We start from the raw sequence: 17,390 nt of genomic DNA, 5'->3' as shown, positions 1-17,390 counted from the left end.
CACCATGAACATAGTTAAGCAAATATCCTTATTGGATGGTGGAACATCTTTCAGGTATATGTCAAGGAGTGGTATAGCTTGGACCTTGAGGTACAGCTATTCCCAATTTTCTGAAGAAGTGCCAGACTGATTTCCAAAGCGGTTGTACCAAGTTTGCACTCTGACCAGCAGTGGAGAAGTGTTTACCTTTCTCCACATCCTCACCAGCATGTGCTATCACTTGAGTTTTTGATCTTAGCCATTCTGATGGGTATAAGATGCAATCTCAGAGTCCATCTTTGATTTGCATTTCCCTGATGACTAAGGACATTGAACATTTATTTCTTTTTTCTTTTATATTTATTTATTTTTGAGACAGGGTTTTTCTTGTAGTCGTAGCTGTCCTGGACTCATTTTGTAGACCAGGCTGGCCTGGAACTCACAGAGATTCGCCTGCCTCTGTCCCTGGAGTGTTGAAATTAACCACTGCCCAGGTCAAACACAAATTTTAATATTTAGCCATAAAATTAGATTATGTTGAGTTGTTTAGTTTTCTTGTCTGTTGCCTTGCCTCTTTGTTAGTTCTCGGACAGATCTCCTTGGTTTGTTTTTCTTACTCTTTCCTTTTTTTGGGGGGGGGGGGGAACGACGGTGACAGCTTCTCTCTAGTCCTGCCTGTCCTGGTATTTACTTCATAGACAAGCCTGACCTCAACCTTAAGAGATCCTGATTTTGCCTGCCATTAAACACCATCCTCCCACCTCCACAGGGTTTCTCTGTGGAGCTTGGCTCTTATGGACTCAGAGCGATCCACCTGCCTCTGCCTCCCAAGTGCTGGGATTAAAGGAGTTTGCCACCATGTTGGCTCTTTTTGTTCTTGTTCTTTTTCTTCACCATCATCATCATTTTTGAGACAGGGTCTCTCTGTGTAGCCCTGGCTGTCCTGGACTCCCTTTGTAGACCAGGCTGACTTGGAACGCACAGCGATCCACCTGCCTCTGCCTCCTAGTGCTGGGATTAAAGGTGTGCGCCGCCACGCCCGGCCCCTGTCTGGTCCTTGAGTGTTGACGTTATAGATGAGCACTGCTGTCATGGCTCACTGCCAGTGTGTATTCTGTATGACTGTATCTTGGAGGACAACTTTGTAGAGCTGTTACTAGCCTGTCACTTTCATGTGAGTTCTGAGGATTGAGCTTAGGTCAGCAGGCTCAGATGACTATGCCTTTACCCGCTGAGCCATATTGCCTGCCCATTCACCTTGGTGGCTTTTCAGTTGTTTTGTTTGAGACAGAGACTCAATTTGTGTAGCCCTGGCTAGTACTGTTCTCACAAAGATCTGCCTGCCTCTGCCTCCTCAGTGGTAAGATTATAAATCTGTGTTGTGTTCATCTTTTTGTTGTTGTTGTTGATTCTAAAATTTGTTTTTGTTTTATATGTATGAATGTTTTGTCTGCATTTATGTATGTGCCTGGTGCCTGTAGAGGCTAGAAGAGACAGGGTGTTGGATCTCTTTCGTTCCCCTCTCCTACCCTGCCCCTCAGACATTTTAAATTGAAAAGGGATAGACAACATTTAGAGGTGCTGTGAAAAGCAGTGAAAGGCACTGTATTAATGAAGATGGCACAAACTGCTCTGATGGGCTTTTAGCACCAGGAGCAATCACAGTTTGCGCCTACTCGGCAGTGCCTTGCATGTGGACTCCAAGGGTAACAGGAGCACCCCACTTCAGGGGTTGTAGCTCTCTCCTTGTTCATGGATCAGGCTGTGGGGCCTTCTGTCTACAACACGGGGACAGCTCAGGCGATGGGTCCAGGGAATGGCTGTCTAGTATGCAGTAGGAATAGTGACAGTGTATTTAAGGTTTTGTGCTCACTGGGAAATTGCATTTCTGTACCGGCATCTTTCTGGGGGTGGTGCGATAGGAGTCGGCAGTTAAGCTGAGGTAGCAGCATGAATAGATTGGGATGGCAGGAGAGGGTTAGAATGGCTAGAATAGGCCACAGCTGATGGGATTTGTCTTAATCACCCTCCTTCGTGAAATGGATAGGCTGTGTAAAAGGTGTTTAATGATGCAGAAACTGCTGGTACTCCCCTGCATCTTAAGGTTCCTTGAAATGAGTGAAATATATAATAAAAGACGAATGGGCCTGGGCCGTGCTTCACTTGCCACAGTGTCTGGCTGGCATGCACAAGACCCTGCCTGGTCCAATCCCCAGTATCACATAAAACTGGGTGTGGTGGCACTCTTCGCACTTGGGAGGTAGAAGTAGAAAGGTCAGAAGTTTAAGAGTTTTGTTGTGTAGTGAGTTAGTGAGTTCTTCTACGTGAGAGTCTTTCTTAACAAAACAAACCTGAGAAGAAAAGCTTTGATGATGCTTTGACTGAAGCTGTGTCTTACTCTGTCACTCAGCTGGCTCCTGAGTTTGTCATCCTCTTGCTTCTTCCTCCTCAGTCGTGTGCATGTACCTGCTATTCTTGGTCAGGTATTTACATTTTTAAGTGTATGTTCAGGGGTTAATGCTGACTTTAATTTAGCCAGGCATGGTAGTGCACAACCTGAATCCTAGTGCTGGGGAAGCAGGGGCACAGGGATCTCTGTGTGTTCCAAGGCCAGCCTGGTCTGTAGGGTGAGGTCCAGGCCATCCAGGTCTGCAGCGAGACCCTTTCCAGAAAACAAAACAAAGAATGGTAGTTTAGGGCCAGTGGGATGGCTCCGCATGTAATGGTGCCTGTGATTAAGCCTGACCTGACTCACATGGTAGGAGAGAAACCTCTCTAAAGCTGTCTGCTGAGCTCCACTAAAGAAACAAACACGTAAATGTGTATACAATTAAAGAGTTTAGTTGGGCATGGTGCTTCACACCAATAGTTCTGGCATTCTGAAGGCTGAGGCATGACAATTGCCAAGAACCTGAGGCCAGTCTAGGTTACATAGTGACTTCAACTTCAGGCTGGAATACATAATAAGACTTTGTCCCAGCCGGGCGTGGTGGCGCTCACCTGTAATCCCAGCAGAGACAGGCAGAACTCTTGAGTTCAAGGCCAGCCTGGTCTACAAATCGAGTCCAGGACAGCCAGGGCTGTTACACAGAGAAACCCTGCCTCAAAAAAACAAAATATAAAGATTTAAAAGGGGGGGGGGGAGACTTTGTCCCTTGTCCCAAAGTCAACTGTGACAACAGCAACTCAGACAATAGCAACAAAACTTCCCCCTCCAAACAGTAGCCTGGACCTGGGTAGATAGCTCAGCCGCTAAGAGTGCTTGCTGTACATTCTTGACAACTGGAGTTTGGTTCCTGTACCCATGTGACAAGCTAGGGTTTCCAAGCATGCTGGTGACCTCAGCTCTGAGGGGTCATAGGCAGAAACTCTGTTGTTTTCTGGCTTCCATCTGGTCAAGGAAACATGGGCCCCAAGGTTGGGGAGGACTAACTCCTTCTCCTGGCCTGCTCACACCACACATCCACGCTGTGCCCAAGTAACAGTGGTAAAAGTGAGTAAACAAATAACATGGCTTTTAAGAAGAAAAGTAACCGAAGAAATAAACTTTGGAAGTAATGTTAGGTTTACTAGAAATTTGTACAATGATATGGGGGAAAGTTTATATATTTTACCTATTGTTGGCCTAATTCTGGTATTTTTAAAAAATTAAGATACTGTATAGGGGCCTAGCATAGTGGTCCATATACTTGTAATCTCAAGACTTTGTAGATTGAGGCTGGAGAAAGAGTTCAAGACCCACCCTGGGCAAGACTCAGGCTTGGTGTTGTTAGAATCCTGTAATCCCAGATACTATAGTAGGAGTTCAAGGCCTGTCTGGATTATAGACTGGATTCAAAGTCAGCGTAGGCAATATGTCTGTCTGTCTGTCTGTCCAACCATCCATCCATCTACCCACCTATGTACCCATCTACCTACCTACCTTTCAGTCTTTGAGACAAAATCTCTATCATGTAGCCCTGGCTGTCCTGAAATTCCTTATATAGACTTCTGACATCTAATTGACAGATCCGCTTGCTTCTGCCTCTGTAGTGCTCATGGGAAAGGCATGTGCCACCCAGTCTTGCTTCAACATGGGCAATTCAGAGAGATTTTATCTCAAAACAATAGCATACAACAACAAAAATGTAAAACAGTTTGGGGAGAGAAACATACACACGCACGCACGCACTTCTTACTGGTACAGTGCATGTCTAGCATGTAGGAGCCCCCAGATTCAATGTGTTAGTATAAAAACAAAACAAAACAAAAAGCAAACCATCAGCTACCCAAGCAAGCATTTTATAGTTGTGTCACTGTGCAGTGCTGCCAATATTTAATAGCTAAACATTATGAAGAAAGAAACCTTAAACATTCAGAAGTCTGGTTTTTTTTTTTTTTTTTTTTTTTTTTTAAAGGAACAGGGTTTTGAATAAGAATCATATTTTCTATGGAGCTGACATCCCCCCTCCCTTTATAAATTTGCAAGGTTGTAGTTTAAGAGAGAATTAACTTAAATTATTCTCTTCAGCTAAATGTAGCCTTTTCCCTTCAGAACCAATCAGAGCCAGTTGGGCGTCGTTGACAGTGTCTTGGTGGCTGCTTGCTGGTTTGGTTGAGCAGAAGCATCTCCTGAGTACTGAGCCCCAGGCACACCCACCACCACGGCACCCTGCCCTACTTCTTACCCACCTCCTCAGTGAGGAGAAAATCCAAACAAGCAGCATGATGATGAAGGTCAAGGGAATGAATCCTTTTTGCTATTTAATTTCATGGCAATTTTCTTATGGGAGCAGATTATATATAGTCCTGAGTCCTAAATTAAGTATTTTCCTCCCATCCTTTCTGAGGTAGGAACTCAACATAAACACAGCGCAGGGATGTAGTCGAAGATGAGTGATGCTGCTGCCGCTCAGGTGCTGGGATTATGAATGTGCAGTTACCACACTGGGTTAATCAGTGTGTCTCAGAGTGGTGCTTAGTATTTGAGAGTTCCTGTGACTTATATTTTAGCATCTATCTTAAAAATAGTTTAGTTGGTAAAATCTACTACTTTTTTGCTTCCTAGGCCACTGCTGAACAGATGCGGCTTGCTCAAGTGATCTTTGATAAGAATGATTCAGATTTTGAAGCTAAAGTTAAACAGGTATGTTTCTAGCAAAGGATACTGTAACTTTGTGCTTTATTTTTTTTGCCAGGAGTGGCTGTGCACATTTGTAATCCCAGCACATAGGAGGCAGAGGCAGGTGGCTCTTTGTCAGTTGGAGGCCAGACTGGTCTAGGACATGGTGAGTCCAGGACAGCCAAGGCGACACAGAGAAACCCTATCTGAAGAAAAAAGAAACAGCACATAAGTGGCTGTGCCCTCTGTAGCCCTGGCTACTTGGGAGTCAGAACCCAGAGTATTGTTTGAGCCCAGAAGCGTGAGGACAGCCTGTGGGGCATAGCCATGCCTGGTCTTCCTCCTAAAAGAAAACAGTAAGTGGATAGAATTTTTTTTTTCTTTCCTTTTTTTTTTTGTAGACCAGGCTGGCCTTGAACTATTGAGCTCACAGAGATCCACCTGCCTTTGCCTTCCGGAGTGCTGGGATTAAAGGCATGCACCACAAACTTTTTCTTTATTTCTAATAGATACCTACGTACAACTTGGGAAATCCTCCTGCATATTATAGGGCCAGTTATCTGAGTAGTGGAATGGATTTGGGAAGACTGCACCTGCCTTAAGAGCTCAGAGTGAAGTTCTGTTAGTTCTGTCTCTTACCCAGTCAGTAGGCAACGTCTGATTCTTAGTGTATGTCTTAATAATTGTGAGTGGCAGACAGTGCACAGAAACTCTTCGTATCAACAGCTGAACACTTGGCAAGTGTGGTGCAGGTGTGTGAGTGCATCTGCTTGAAGGGCTGAGGTAGCTTGGACAATTAGTGAGGTGTTGAGAGTTGCCTCGATGTAGAGTACTTGCCTCAGGTCCCTGTCACAGTGAAGAAAAGCCATCTGAACAGGAATCAGCGGGAGCTGTAGAGCAGCGAGAGTGGGAGGACCAGCGCTCGGGCGCAGAGAGTACGCCTGTGGGTGGTAGACCAAGAGGCCTGCTCTCTGGACTTCAGTTTATTAGTTTACTCTTGCAGTGCTGGGGATCAAGCCTCACCCATCTTCGGCAAGCACTCTTCCATTGAACTGCAGGTGCAGCCACAAGATCTGTGTTCTAGACAGGTGCTCCTTAGCACCACAAGCACGAGCCTCACAAAACACTGACGTGAACAGCACATAATAAAATAATTACATTTTATTAAAGCACGATACTTACGTCACAGATCTGCTCACTGGTACTTTAGGAACATAGGTTATATTTAGTATGTGGATTGTTTACTGAGGAAGATGCTAAATAGTTTCTTCGGCTGAGACTGTTTAGGAAAGTAGCTTGTGACAGCTGTTGAGTTCTACTTGTAAGACTTTAAGGTATAGGTATAAGGGTTTTTTGTCTGTTTGTTTTGTTTTTCGAGACAGGGTTTCTCTGTGTAACAGTCCTGGCTGTCCTAGACTGTATTTGTAGACCAGGCTGGCCTCGAACTCAGAGATCCGTCTGTCTCTGCCTCCTGAGTGTCGGGATTAAGGGCGAGCACCACCTTGCCCGGTTCAGGCTGTAAATTTTTTTTTGTTTGTTTGGTGTTTTTTGTTGTTGTTTTGTTTTGTTTTTGTTTGGTTGGTTTTTTTTTTTGGTTTTTTTTTTTTGAGACAGGGTTTCTCTGTGTAGCCTTGACTGTCCTGGACTCGATTTGTAGACCAGGCTGGCGCGAACTCATAGCGGTCTGCCTGCCTCTGCCTCCCAAGTGCTGGGATTAAAGTCATGTGCCACCACCGCCCGGCCTCAGGCTGTAAGTTTTTAGTGGGATGTTCTAATGCAGTTAGTGACTGGAAGCTATGTGCAAGCAAAGTCCCAGTTAATGTTTTGGGAATCAAACTTGGAAGCTCTGAGCTTCTGACCTAAGTTTAAGCATGGTCTAGGAGTTCTGAGCTTGTTGGTTTGTGCATATGTTGTGCTGGGGGTTTGATGAACTCCTTTAATCCTTGAACCTGGGAGGCTGCTCACTATGAATTTGAGGCTGGCGTGGTCTATATAACAAGTTGTTTCAGGCCAGCCACAGCTTCCTAATTTAAAAAAAAAAAAAGGTGACTTGTTTGAGGAAGCTGATTGCTGGTGAGTCTACTAGAGTTAGTTGGGGACACAAGGGGCACAGGAAAGTCAGCCTCATCTTAGCGCCAAAACTTACTGGAGTCTAGAAAAGGCTATCCTGTGGAAGGACAGCAGGGCTCTGTGAGGAAGGACAACAGTATTTGGATAGATATTGAATGCCTTTTCGTTTCCTTTAACCATTTTCGGATACTTTGGATAGCTTATGGAAGTGACGGGGAAGAATCAGGATGAGTGCATAGTGGCTCTCCATGATTGTAATGCAGACGTGAACAAGGCTATCAACACACTGCTGGAAGGGAACTCGGACACGGTGAGTACCCCTGCTTTGTCCCCGGTTTCATTCTGTTCACCTTGATGGGAGCTGTGGTGAAGGGGGTGGGGCATGCTGTGTTTGGAGGGAGCGCTCTAGGAAGCAAAGTGAGGCCATTCCCACTCAAGCACTAAAGAAAGGTTCCAACAACAGAAACTGGGCATTTCCTCCAGCCTCAGTTCGTAAAAGTGTCCAGGCCTGTGGCCATTACCACCACCTGAAGTGCCTGCTGCTCCAGGTGGCTCACGGCTGTTCATCTTAGTTGCCACTTGGCGCCCCCCCCCCCCCCCCCCCCCCCGTCTTTCTCTGCCTTAGCCTAGACCAGTCTCAAACTTGTTTTGAGGACGACATTAAACTTCTGATCTGCCTGTCTTCTCTTCCTTTGTGCTAAGATTACAGGCTGCATCACTATACTTGATTTATGCAGGGGTGGGGGTTAAACCCAGGGCTTTGTGAAAGCCAGGCAAGCACTCTCCTGACTTATAAATGAAGAAAATCATTTCTGCTTTGTGTGTGTACGTACATGTACACACATACCAAGCAAGTACCTGGTTCCCAAGGAGGTAATAAGAAGGCGTTACATCCCCTGTAACTAGAGTTGTGCGTGTGGTGCCTGTGGGGCCAGAGGAAGCACCAGGCTCCTTCCGTGGAGCTGGAGTTACGGGTGGTTGGGAACTATCTTGTGGGTACTGAGTGTCAAACCTGGATCCTTGCTCTGGAAAACCATCCAGGGTTTGCTTTCTTTTTCTGAGACAGGGTCTTACTATGTAGACCAGGCTGGCCTTGAACCCACAGATCTGCCTGTCTCTGCTTCCAAGAGTGCCCAACTCAGGCACATACTTTTCATCTTAAAGAAGGAAATAAATTTCTGTGAGTTCAGTGCCAGCCAGGTTTACACCGAGAGACCCTTGTCCCAACAACAACAACAACACAGCAGAACAACAAGAAGAATTTTTGTTTGCATAAAACTCATACAGTTTGGAAGGAAGTTCATTGTTTGAGTGAGTGCAAGGGCGCTGCCCCAACTGTAGGTAAGGTCCTGTGGAGGTGAGTCCCACTCACTCCCCGTCACTAGTACACCACAGATAGGAATTTACCGGGAAAATGCTTGTTGAATGATGAATTAAAATTTCCAAAAGGGAACTGGAGAGATGGCTCAGAGGCTAAGAGCACTGGCTGCTCTTCCAGAGGTCCTGAGTTCAATTCCCAGCACCCACATGGTGGCTCACAACCATCTATAATGTGATCTGATGCCCTCACAGAGCACTGTATACATAATAAATAAATAAATCCTTAAATTTTTTTCGTAATAGTGAGTTGGGATGTAGCTCAGCTGGCGGAGAGCCTGCTTCTTGGTTTTCCTGCTGGTCTCCATAGTCCTAGGCATGGAAGCAGCAGAAAGACCAGGAAGGTAGGTTTGTCTTTGACTCCATGTTGAGTTTGAGACTAGCCTGCCCTACAAGAAACCCTGTCTCCCCAAAGTACCTGCTTTTTAACGGTCATTTTGGGGTGCATTTCTTGGGTTTTGTACAAACTCAACAGCAGTGTCTTTTTTTTTTTTTTTTTTTTTTGAGACAGGGTCTCTCTGTATAGCCTTGGCTGGTTTTGAACTCAGAGATTTATTTTCCCCTTTGGGGTTAAGAAAGTCTTGACATAAAAAACAAGGCAAAAACAATTTCTTCAGATATATCTTACAAGTAGCAAAATAAAACTGTTGCCATAAGTTGCTTTGGAAATCTGTATAATTGCATTTTAACTTTAAAAAAAAAAAGCCTGTACATAGACTTGAGTACTGTTGTACATGTCATCTCTTAGTATTTATAACAATGTAAGACAAACTGCTGCCTTAAAGGATTCTTTTCCTTGCCAGGCATGGTGGCGCACGCCTTTAATCCCAGGACTTGGGAGGCAGAGGCAGGTGGATCCCTGTGAGTTAGAGGCCAGCCTGGGCTACAATGCGAGTCCAGGACAGCCAAGGCTATACAGAGAAACCCTGTCTCAAAAAGCAAAAAAAAAAAAAAAAAAAAGTTTCTTTTCCGCACTATATATACCGTCTATATACTGTTTACAAGCCGTGACTTGCTTAACCTTGGCATATGTTTTGCTGGTGATAAGGGATAATGTTTCTCTCTTAAATGCTTTGCATAGGATTCTGGCTCCATTATGGCGAATACACCTTTGGTCTGGTTCTGTAAAGATTTCGCCCGCCCACCCCCCACCCTCCAACCCAATCCCCCCAAAAAACCACACACACACACACACACACACACACACACAAAACACCTACCTTAACTCAGAAATATATCATTTTATTTATCTCAAATATGCTGAGGGGGGGGGGAGGGAGAGAGAGGGGTAAGAGGAGGCAGATTTTTTTTTTTTAACTGAGTCTGGAGCTTGCTGATAGGCTAGCCTGTCTGTTGGGAATCCCTGTCACTGGAGTTCAGAGACCTCTGCCTCTGCATGTGTCGTTGCCCAGCTTGGTTCTCATGTTGGAACCTTGCAAGTGCTCTAAATTACTGAGTCACCTCTCTAGCAATATTAAAGCATGAGTAGAAGATTATTCAGATAATGAAAATAGTTATCTTGAAAGATGGAATATCATTTCAAGTAACTGAGCTCTTTGAGTGGATCTGTGTGTTAGTATGATTGAAACCTGGGGATACATCTGGGTGTGGTGACGCACGCCATTAATCCCGGCAGAGGCAGGGCCAGCCAAAACTACACAGAGAGACCCTGTCTTAGGGTGGGGTGGGGGGAGCAGGTGCTTAACTGAGCAGCTCCAGGGCGGGGCCAGGTTCCAGGTTAATATCCTAGGATCAGTCTGTACTATGCACTGCCAGGCTTGAAAAACCAAACCAAACAAAAAAACTACTGATGTAGATAGAGGATATAGATGAGGCAGTTCAGGGAATATGATTAACTTTATTCCTGTATGTGTGTAGGGAACGGGTTGGTGTGTGTGTGGGGGGGTAAGTTGTCTATAATTACTGATGTACTGCATAGCCAGAAGCGCTTAACAAGGTTTGCTGTCCTCTGTTAGATGTAATATGGGTGGGTGTGTGGGGGTAGGGTTAGAGTTAGGTGCCAGCCTGAGTTGGCAGGTTTCCTCGTAGCTGAAGTTGCAGGTAGTTGTGAACTACCTGATATGTGAGTGCTGGGATTGAGCCATCTCTTCAGTTGAACTAAATAGGAAAGCTGTGTGAGCACTCAATGATTGTAGAACTTTACTTCTGATAGACTTCATGGGAGACTGTAGGAGGGAAGAAGAAGAATTTTGGAAAAGACAGCTCAGAAAACAAAGAAAACAGAGAGAAGAGACTGGAGAGAGAAGCGATTCGTGGACGGGGAAACAACAGCCGCAAAGGAAGAGGTGGCAGCCGCGGCCGAGAGTGTGAGTGTGGCTCTTCCGCTTAACTTTCTTCCCACTTTGTGCCTGCTCAAAGAGCGGCCAGAGAACACCCCTAAACCACTCATCTCATCACTGCCACTGGTACCGTGTCACGACTGCGTAGCCTGTAAGGTCCTGTGATGCGGTTTCCGATCAGTACCGACCTGGGCTGCAGGTAGTTCATTCTGCGTCCTCTTAAGACTGGTTAGAAATCAGGTGAACTGGGGCAGGGGTGGGTATAGGCTCATTCACTGATAGATGAAGCTGTGTTTTTTTCTTTCTCAGTTATAGATACTCCTGTATAGACATGGGTTAATTTAATAAGAGAGATCTCTGTGTGCCTTTGCTCCCAGGTAGAAGAATGTAGATCTCATTGAGTTTGAAGCTGTCCTGATTTACACCTTGAGTCCTAGGCCAGCCAGGGTTATATCATGAGACCCTGTCTGACCTAGGTCTCACTGTCCCCAAAAAATGAATAAATAAAAATTAAAGGAGATAAGTTTAGTAGGCAGAGTTTCCTTTGAGCCGTTTCCTTTATATCCATATTTTGACACTATTGTCTCATAAGTTCCATTCATATTTATCACCTGCTTGCTGCGTAGGGAGTACTAACGGTGGCCTATGGTGATGGGGAAGACAGATTTTTAAAAACAGTTGATAGCCAGGTGATGTTTATAATCCTAGATTTTGAGAACTTAGTAGGAAAATTGTGAGCTCAGAGCCAGCCTGAACTACATAGTTAAAGCCTGTCTCAAAAGAGCAGTGTCTGCTCTTTCAAAGGTCCAGAGTTCAATTCCTGGCAACCACATCCACCTATACCCTGCCCTCTTTTGTGAGGCAGGTGTACATGCAGATAGAACACTCAAATACAAAAAATAAATACATCCGTGGGTTTAAAAACAAACAAACAAACAAAAAACCACTCAGCAGAGGCAGGTGTATCTCTGTGAGTTCGAGGTGGCCAGGACAATCAAGCAAGTCCAGGACAATCAAGACCACACATAAAAACTGTCTTGAAAAACAAAAACAAAACAACAACAAAAACCAAACAAAAAAACCAAAGCCTCATCCCATGTTTTTCCCCTAACCTCATAAAACTAACTGGACTTTCAGTAGCTGTCTTGCGCTGGCTGTTTATTGCTTGTGTGCGGACACACATGCTGTGGCATACAGGTGGACATCGGAGAACAACTTCAGGTCTCCCTTTCTCTCCGACAACCATTTGGGTCCTGGGATCGGACTGAGGTCCTGAGGCTTGGCGAGCCCTGACCCACGGAGCCACCCTGCAGCCTAATCATTAAGCGAAGGCTAATTGGGTGCTAGCGTTAAGAATGAGATGTAAGCTGGGCGTGGTGGCACATGCCTTTAATCCCAGCACTGGGGAGGCAGAGGCAGGTGGATCTCTGAGTTTGGAGCCAGGCTGGTGAGTCCAGGACAGCCAAAGGCTACTCGGAGAAACCCTAAAAACAAATAAACAAACAAACAAACACACAGAAAAAATGAGACCTAAAGCATTTAGAGATGGCTCAGAAGTTAAGAACACTGGCTACTCTTCCAGAGGTCCTGAGTTCAGTTGTCAGCAACCAAATGGCGGCTCACAACTTAAAGATTTGTATCTTTTTCTGGCATTCAAGTATTCTTGCAGAGTGCTCCTGCATTAAAAAACAAAACAAAGCATAAGTTAAAAAAAAGTTGTCGGGCGTGGTGGTGCACACCTGTAATCCCAGCACTTGGGAGGCAGAGGCAGGCGCATCACTGTGAGTTCAAGGCCAGCCTCGTCTACAAAGTGAATCCAGGACAGCCAAGGCTACACAGAGACACCCTGTCTCAAAAAACCAAACAGACTTCCTCCCCCCAATGTATATTTTCAATTTTAGATGAGGTCACATCTAGACAGAGAAAGTAAAATTACCATATATATATATATATATATTTTTTTTTTTTTTTTAACACAGGGTTTCTCATTGTAGATTGATTGTTTTGGAGCTCGATATGTAGACCAGGCTGGCCTCACAGAGATTTTACCTCTGTGTCCTTAGTATTGGGATTAAAGATGCGTGGCACCACACCCAGCACCATGTTGTGTCCCACTGCCCTTATTTATTTATTTATTTATTTATTTATTTATATTTTGCTTTTCTTTTTTTGACACTAGGTCTCATTGTGCTGTTCGACTGGCTTTGACCTCAAAATTTTTTGGTTTCACCATCTTAGTGATAGACAAGTATTTGATCGCATCCTTCCAGTGCTATGCTTTTTATTTTTATTTTTTCTGGTTTCTAAATGTTGTTTATGTTTTAACCTGTTTTTTGACTTGTTTTGGCTTTTGAGACAAGGTCTCTCCATCAGTAGCCCAGGTTGGATCTTAGAGCATGCTGGCCTTGAACTTGTGGGATTGGAAGTACAGCCATGCCTGGCATGTTTCTACCCTTTTTGTTCATCTTATACATGGTTTTGAACATGTCCAATAAGTTAGGTAAAAGATTTGAAAATGAAAAGCCGAATGTCTGATTCTCCTCTTTAGTCAAAGGCGAAGAGAATGGCATTGACTGCAGCCGAGCAGGAGCAGATGGCAGGCGGGCCCGAGGGCGAGGTAAGGGAGGAGCCAGAGGGAATGCTGGCCAACAGGGGCGGGCAGGCGGCTGCTTTTCCAGGTTTTCAGAATGTGGGAAATGCATTATCAGAGAAAGAATGTTCTCTGAAATGTTTTGATCTACATACTGTGATGTCTGTGAAGGAAGCATTTAGATTATTCCAGGGTTTTTTTGTTTTTACATTTAGCTTTGGTTTTGTTATTTTTGTTGCTGAAGATTGAACCCAGTGTGTGTCCTTAGTAAGATTGAATTCCACCACTGAGCTACTGCCCAGACTGTGTTATTTTCAGATGAATTGTGAAAACCACTTTTATAGTCAGGTATACTTGGGTACAGATGCAATCGCAGTATTTAGGAGTTGAAGCAGGGGCATGGGCAGTTCTAGTATGCATAGGAAGACTCAGCAAAGTAAGAATAGCTTATTTATTTTGGATTTTGTGGGGTGTTTGTTTTGTTTTATTTTGAAACAGGGTTTCTCTATAGATCTGTCTGTCCTGGAACTCGCTCTGTAGATCAGGCTAGCATCCAACTCAGAGATTGACCTGCCTCTGCCTCCAGAGTGCTGGGGTTAAAGGTGTGCACTACCACGGCGAAGGCATGTGTATGCAGTGCCTGTGGGGGCCAGAAGAGGGCACTGGATGCCTGTGGGACTGGTGTGCAGATGGTTGTGAGCTGCCATGTGGGTGCTGGTAGAGAGACCAGTGAGTGCTCCTAAACACAGGGCTGTCTCTCCAGGATCTTACTCACTCATTTCTCTATTTATTTGAAAAAGATTCTCATCTTACAGTCTATGTTAGCTAAAAGTCACCCTACCCCAGAATGGCCTGAATCTCTGCTTGATTTAATCATTCAACAATATATACACAAAAACACCACTATATCCCACAATTGTGTCTTTTAAAGGATTTGGCCGTGCCAGAGGCAGAGGGGCAGGAAGGGTCTCTGCTCAGAGCATGGGGTAAGTCATGATATCCTAGCTATTCTAGTCTCTCTCCCTCATCCTGTCTGCATTCGTTCCCAACTAGTGCTTTTCTGTACTTCTAACAGCAGTAGAAATTGTGTCATTGTTGCAGTGGCTACTAAATCCTAGCCTGTGCAAGCTAATCTCCAAGCCACGCTTTGCTTCTCTAGTGCTTCACTGGGGCAAGGGGTGTGTAGCATCCCCTTCCTCACTAGTATAACACCCCGCTCTCTGTGAAGTTACTAAAACCTGCAGACACCAGTTGTTCCTACAGAGAAGTGGGTATAGGTGCCTAGTAGCCTCAGTTGGCTAGTTGAAGGCCACCGCACAAGTGCTGCTGGGCCCAGCTGTTGCACACGAAATGGTTACGTAAGTGATACGTGGTCCTGAGTGATAGTAGTAAAGGCTGAGTGTTCTAGGTAGGTGCTATAACTAGCTACCATTACTTCTAGGTTTTTTGTTTTCTTTATTTTTTGCCTGTGGCAGGATAACTCAAATATCAATCCCCAACTGTTTGTTAGTTACTTCTGTGTCTAGTGTAAAACTGAGTGTAGCCTCTCAGTCTCTGCAGCCTAGTGTGCTTGTATGCTGAACCATCTCAGTAGCCCTTCAGTTAATGAGACGATTTAATGAAAACTGAACAAAACATTTCCCTAACTATATTCATGTATAAAGAAGAATATAATCCCATTCAAATCAAGGTTGAGGCGCTAGAGAAACAGTTCAATAGCTAATATCCATTGCACTTTTCTGGCCTCTGGGCAGGTGGCATGCACACGGTGCCTATGTTTACATATAGGGAAAACACTCATACCCAGGAAATAAAAATAATCTTAAAAACATTGACTGTGATGACACAGACACTTCTTTAATCCCTACACTCCAAGGCAAGAGGCTGGCAGATCTCTGTAAGTTCAAGGCTACCTTAGTCCACGTAGAAAGTTCCGGGACAGCCAGTGTTAAATTGATATTCCTTTATGAAAAAATTGACCTCCCCCGAAAAAAGCCTGACAAACATAGATTTTGACACAGGGGGAAAGAGACATGTTAATTTTTTTAAATTAAAATATTTTAATTTATGTGCCTTGGTGTAAGGGTGTCAGATCTTGAAGTTACAGACAGTTGTGAGCTGCCATGTGGGTGCTGGGAATTGAACCCCGGTCTTTTGGAAGAGCAGGCAGTACTGTTAACCACTGAGCCATCTCTCCAGCCTGAGACATATTAATTCTTGATATGTTACTTGTCATTGGAATTTTTAAAAAGATGTAATTTTAATGTTTCACATGTGAGCTTGAGTGTATGGTTGTGTACCACGTACATGAAGGTTCCCCATGAGACCAGAAGAGGTTTCCTAGGCACTGGAGTTGTGAACCATTTTGAAGTGTTGTGTGGTGCTGTGTCTGGAACCAAGTGCTGCAAGAGCAGCAAGTGCTCTGGGCCACCTGACCCTTCTCTTCAGCCCCCAGTGGGAGTTTTTTACTGGTGTTCTTTCGTGGCTGGAAAGGCTTCCAGGCCTTCAAAGACCATATCATAGACACTTGCAGGCCCTTTATGCACGTAGATAACTTGGCTGGAGAAACACAGGCTTGGCTAGAGATGTAGTTGGTAGAGTGCCTCCCTAGCATAGGCAGAGTCAGCCCTGCGCTCAGTCCCAAGGACATTAGAAAACCGGGCATGGTGGTACAGCTTGTAATCCCAGAAAGTGTGTTAATGAGGTATCCACCAGACACAACCACTTGGACATGGCTTCAAGCCAATGCAAAGTCCTTATTAGCAACTGCTCTGGGCAATTGCAGCCCCAAGCCCATTCTCAGCCCCAACCACATCCTGGGTTGACACACCTCAGTGAGAACAGTTAGCCAGAAGGTGAACTACAGAAACCAAAGAGAAAGGTTAGTATATCTAAGGCATCTAGGGGCTTTCCCAGAAGTATAGATTTGGAGGATTGGCGAGTGTTGCTGCCCATGTGCTGTGTTCTGGGGTCTGTTAAGAGTGTCAGAATTTCAAGGTCATCTTCAGCTACAAAGTGAGTTTATACATGAGATGACTATGTCTTCAAAATGAAAAAAAGAGTCGGGGCCTTGTGCCTCCATCCTAGCATTTGGGAGGCAGAGGCAGGCGCATTTCTGTGAAGTCATGCTTGCCAGCACCACATAGTGAAACGCTGTCTCAAAACAAAAAACAAAACTTCTTAATTATTGGGCCTAGTGGTTATTAAAGATGCTTCTGGCCAAGACTTGTGACTTAAGATTTCTGTCCCTGGGATCCTTACAGTAGAAGAAGAGAACATTCTCCTGAAAGCTATTCTCTGATCTCCATGGAGCACATGCCAGTATCCCACACATTAAAAAAAAAAAAAAGAAAAGAAAATCTGTATCAGGCTGGTTGTGGTAGCACAAGTCTTTAATCTCAGCATTTGGGGGGCAGGCAGATCTCTGTAAGTTTTAAGGCCACAGTTGGTTTACATACTTACTCAGTTCTAGGGCAGCCACGGCTCCATTGAAAGACCCCGTCTAAAGCCAAACCAAACCAAAAAGACCCAAACAAACAAGATCTTCATTACAGGGGCTGGAGAGACTGCTCAGTTTAGGTTAAAAGCACTGGCTGCTTCCAGACAGATTGGGGTTTGGTTCCAAGCACCTTGCTCACAAACATCTGTAACTCCAGTTAAGGGAAACTCAGTGCCATCTTGTGGCCTCTTGAGGGTACTTCAAGTATGTGGTGCATAGATCAAAGTACACAGTTAAGAAATATCTCCATCACAATAGCTTAAAACTTACTTAGCTGCCATTAAGTACAAAGAGAGAGAGAGGCCTTTTACAGCAGCCTGTTGAAGGAACTGGAGCTGAATTCATTTGGAATATTTTCTTATTTTTGTGTTTTGTTGTTTGAGACAGGGTCTCTCGGTGTAGCTTTGGCTGTCCTGACGTTTGCTGTATAGACCAGGCTGGTCTTGACTTACAGAGATCTGTCTGCCTCTGCCT

General features: G+C 44.7%; 1 protein-coding gene across 10 annotated transcripts in view; it reads left to right on the top strand.

Annotated features, from left to right (window-relative positions):
* UBAP2 (ubiquitin associated protein 2) overlaps positions 1 to 17,390 on the top strand; it is a 73,764-nt gene that overhangs the window by 27,447 nt on the left and 28,927 nt on the right. For all 10 annotated transcript variants that reach the window (XM_084775525.1, XM_084775527.1, XM_084775522.1 and 7 more), the window contains 5 exons: positions 5,027 to 5,104; positions 7,350 to 7,460; positions 10,701 to 10,854; positions 13,376 to 13,444; positions 14,349 to 14,403. In XM_084775525.1, the coding sequence (XP_084631651.1) occupies positions 5,027 to 5,104; positions 7,350 to 7,460; positions 10,701 to 10,854; positions 13,376 to 13,444; positions 14,349 to 14,403 (467 nt within the window). The remainder of the gene's footprint in view (positions 1 to 5,026; positions 5,105 to 7,349; positions 7,461 to 10,700; positions 10,855 to 13,375; positions 13,445 to 14,348; positions 14,404 to 17,390) is intronic.

This window comes from Acomys minous (genome assembly GCF_964271855.1).
Source record: "Acomys minous genome assembly, chromosome: 1".
Classification (NCBI taxonomy): Eukaryota; Metazoa; Chordata; class Mammalia; order Rodentia; family Muridae; genus Acomys; species Acomys minous.
This window is presented reverse-complemented; position numbering and strand designations above follow the sequence as displayed.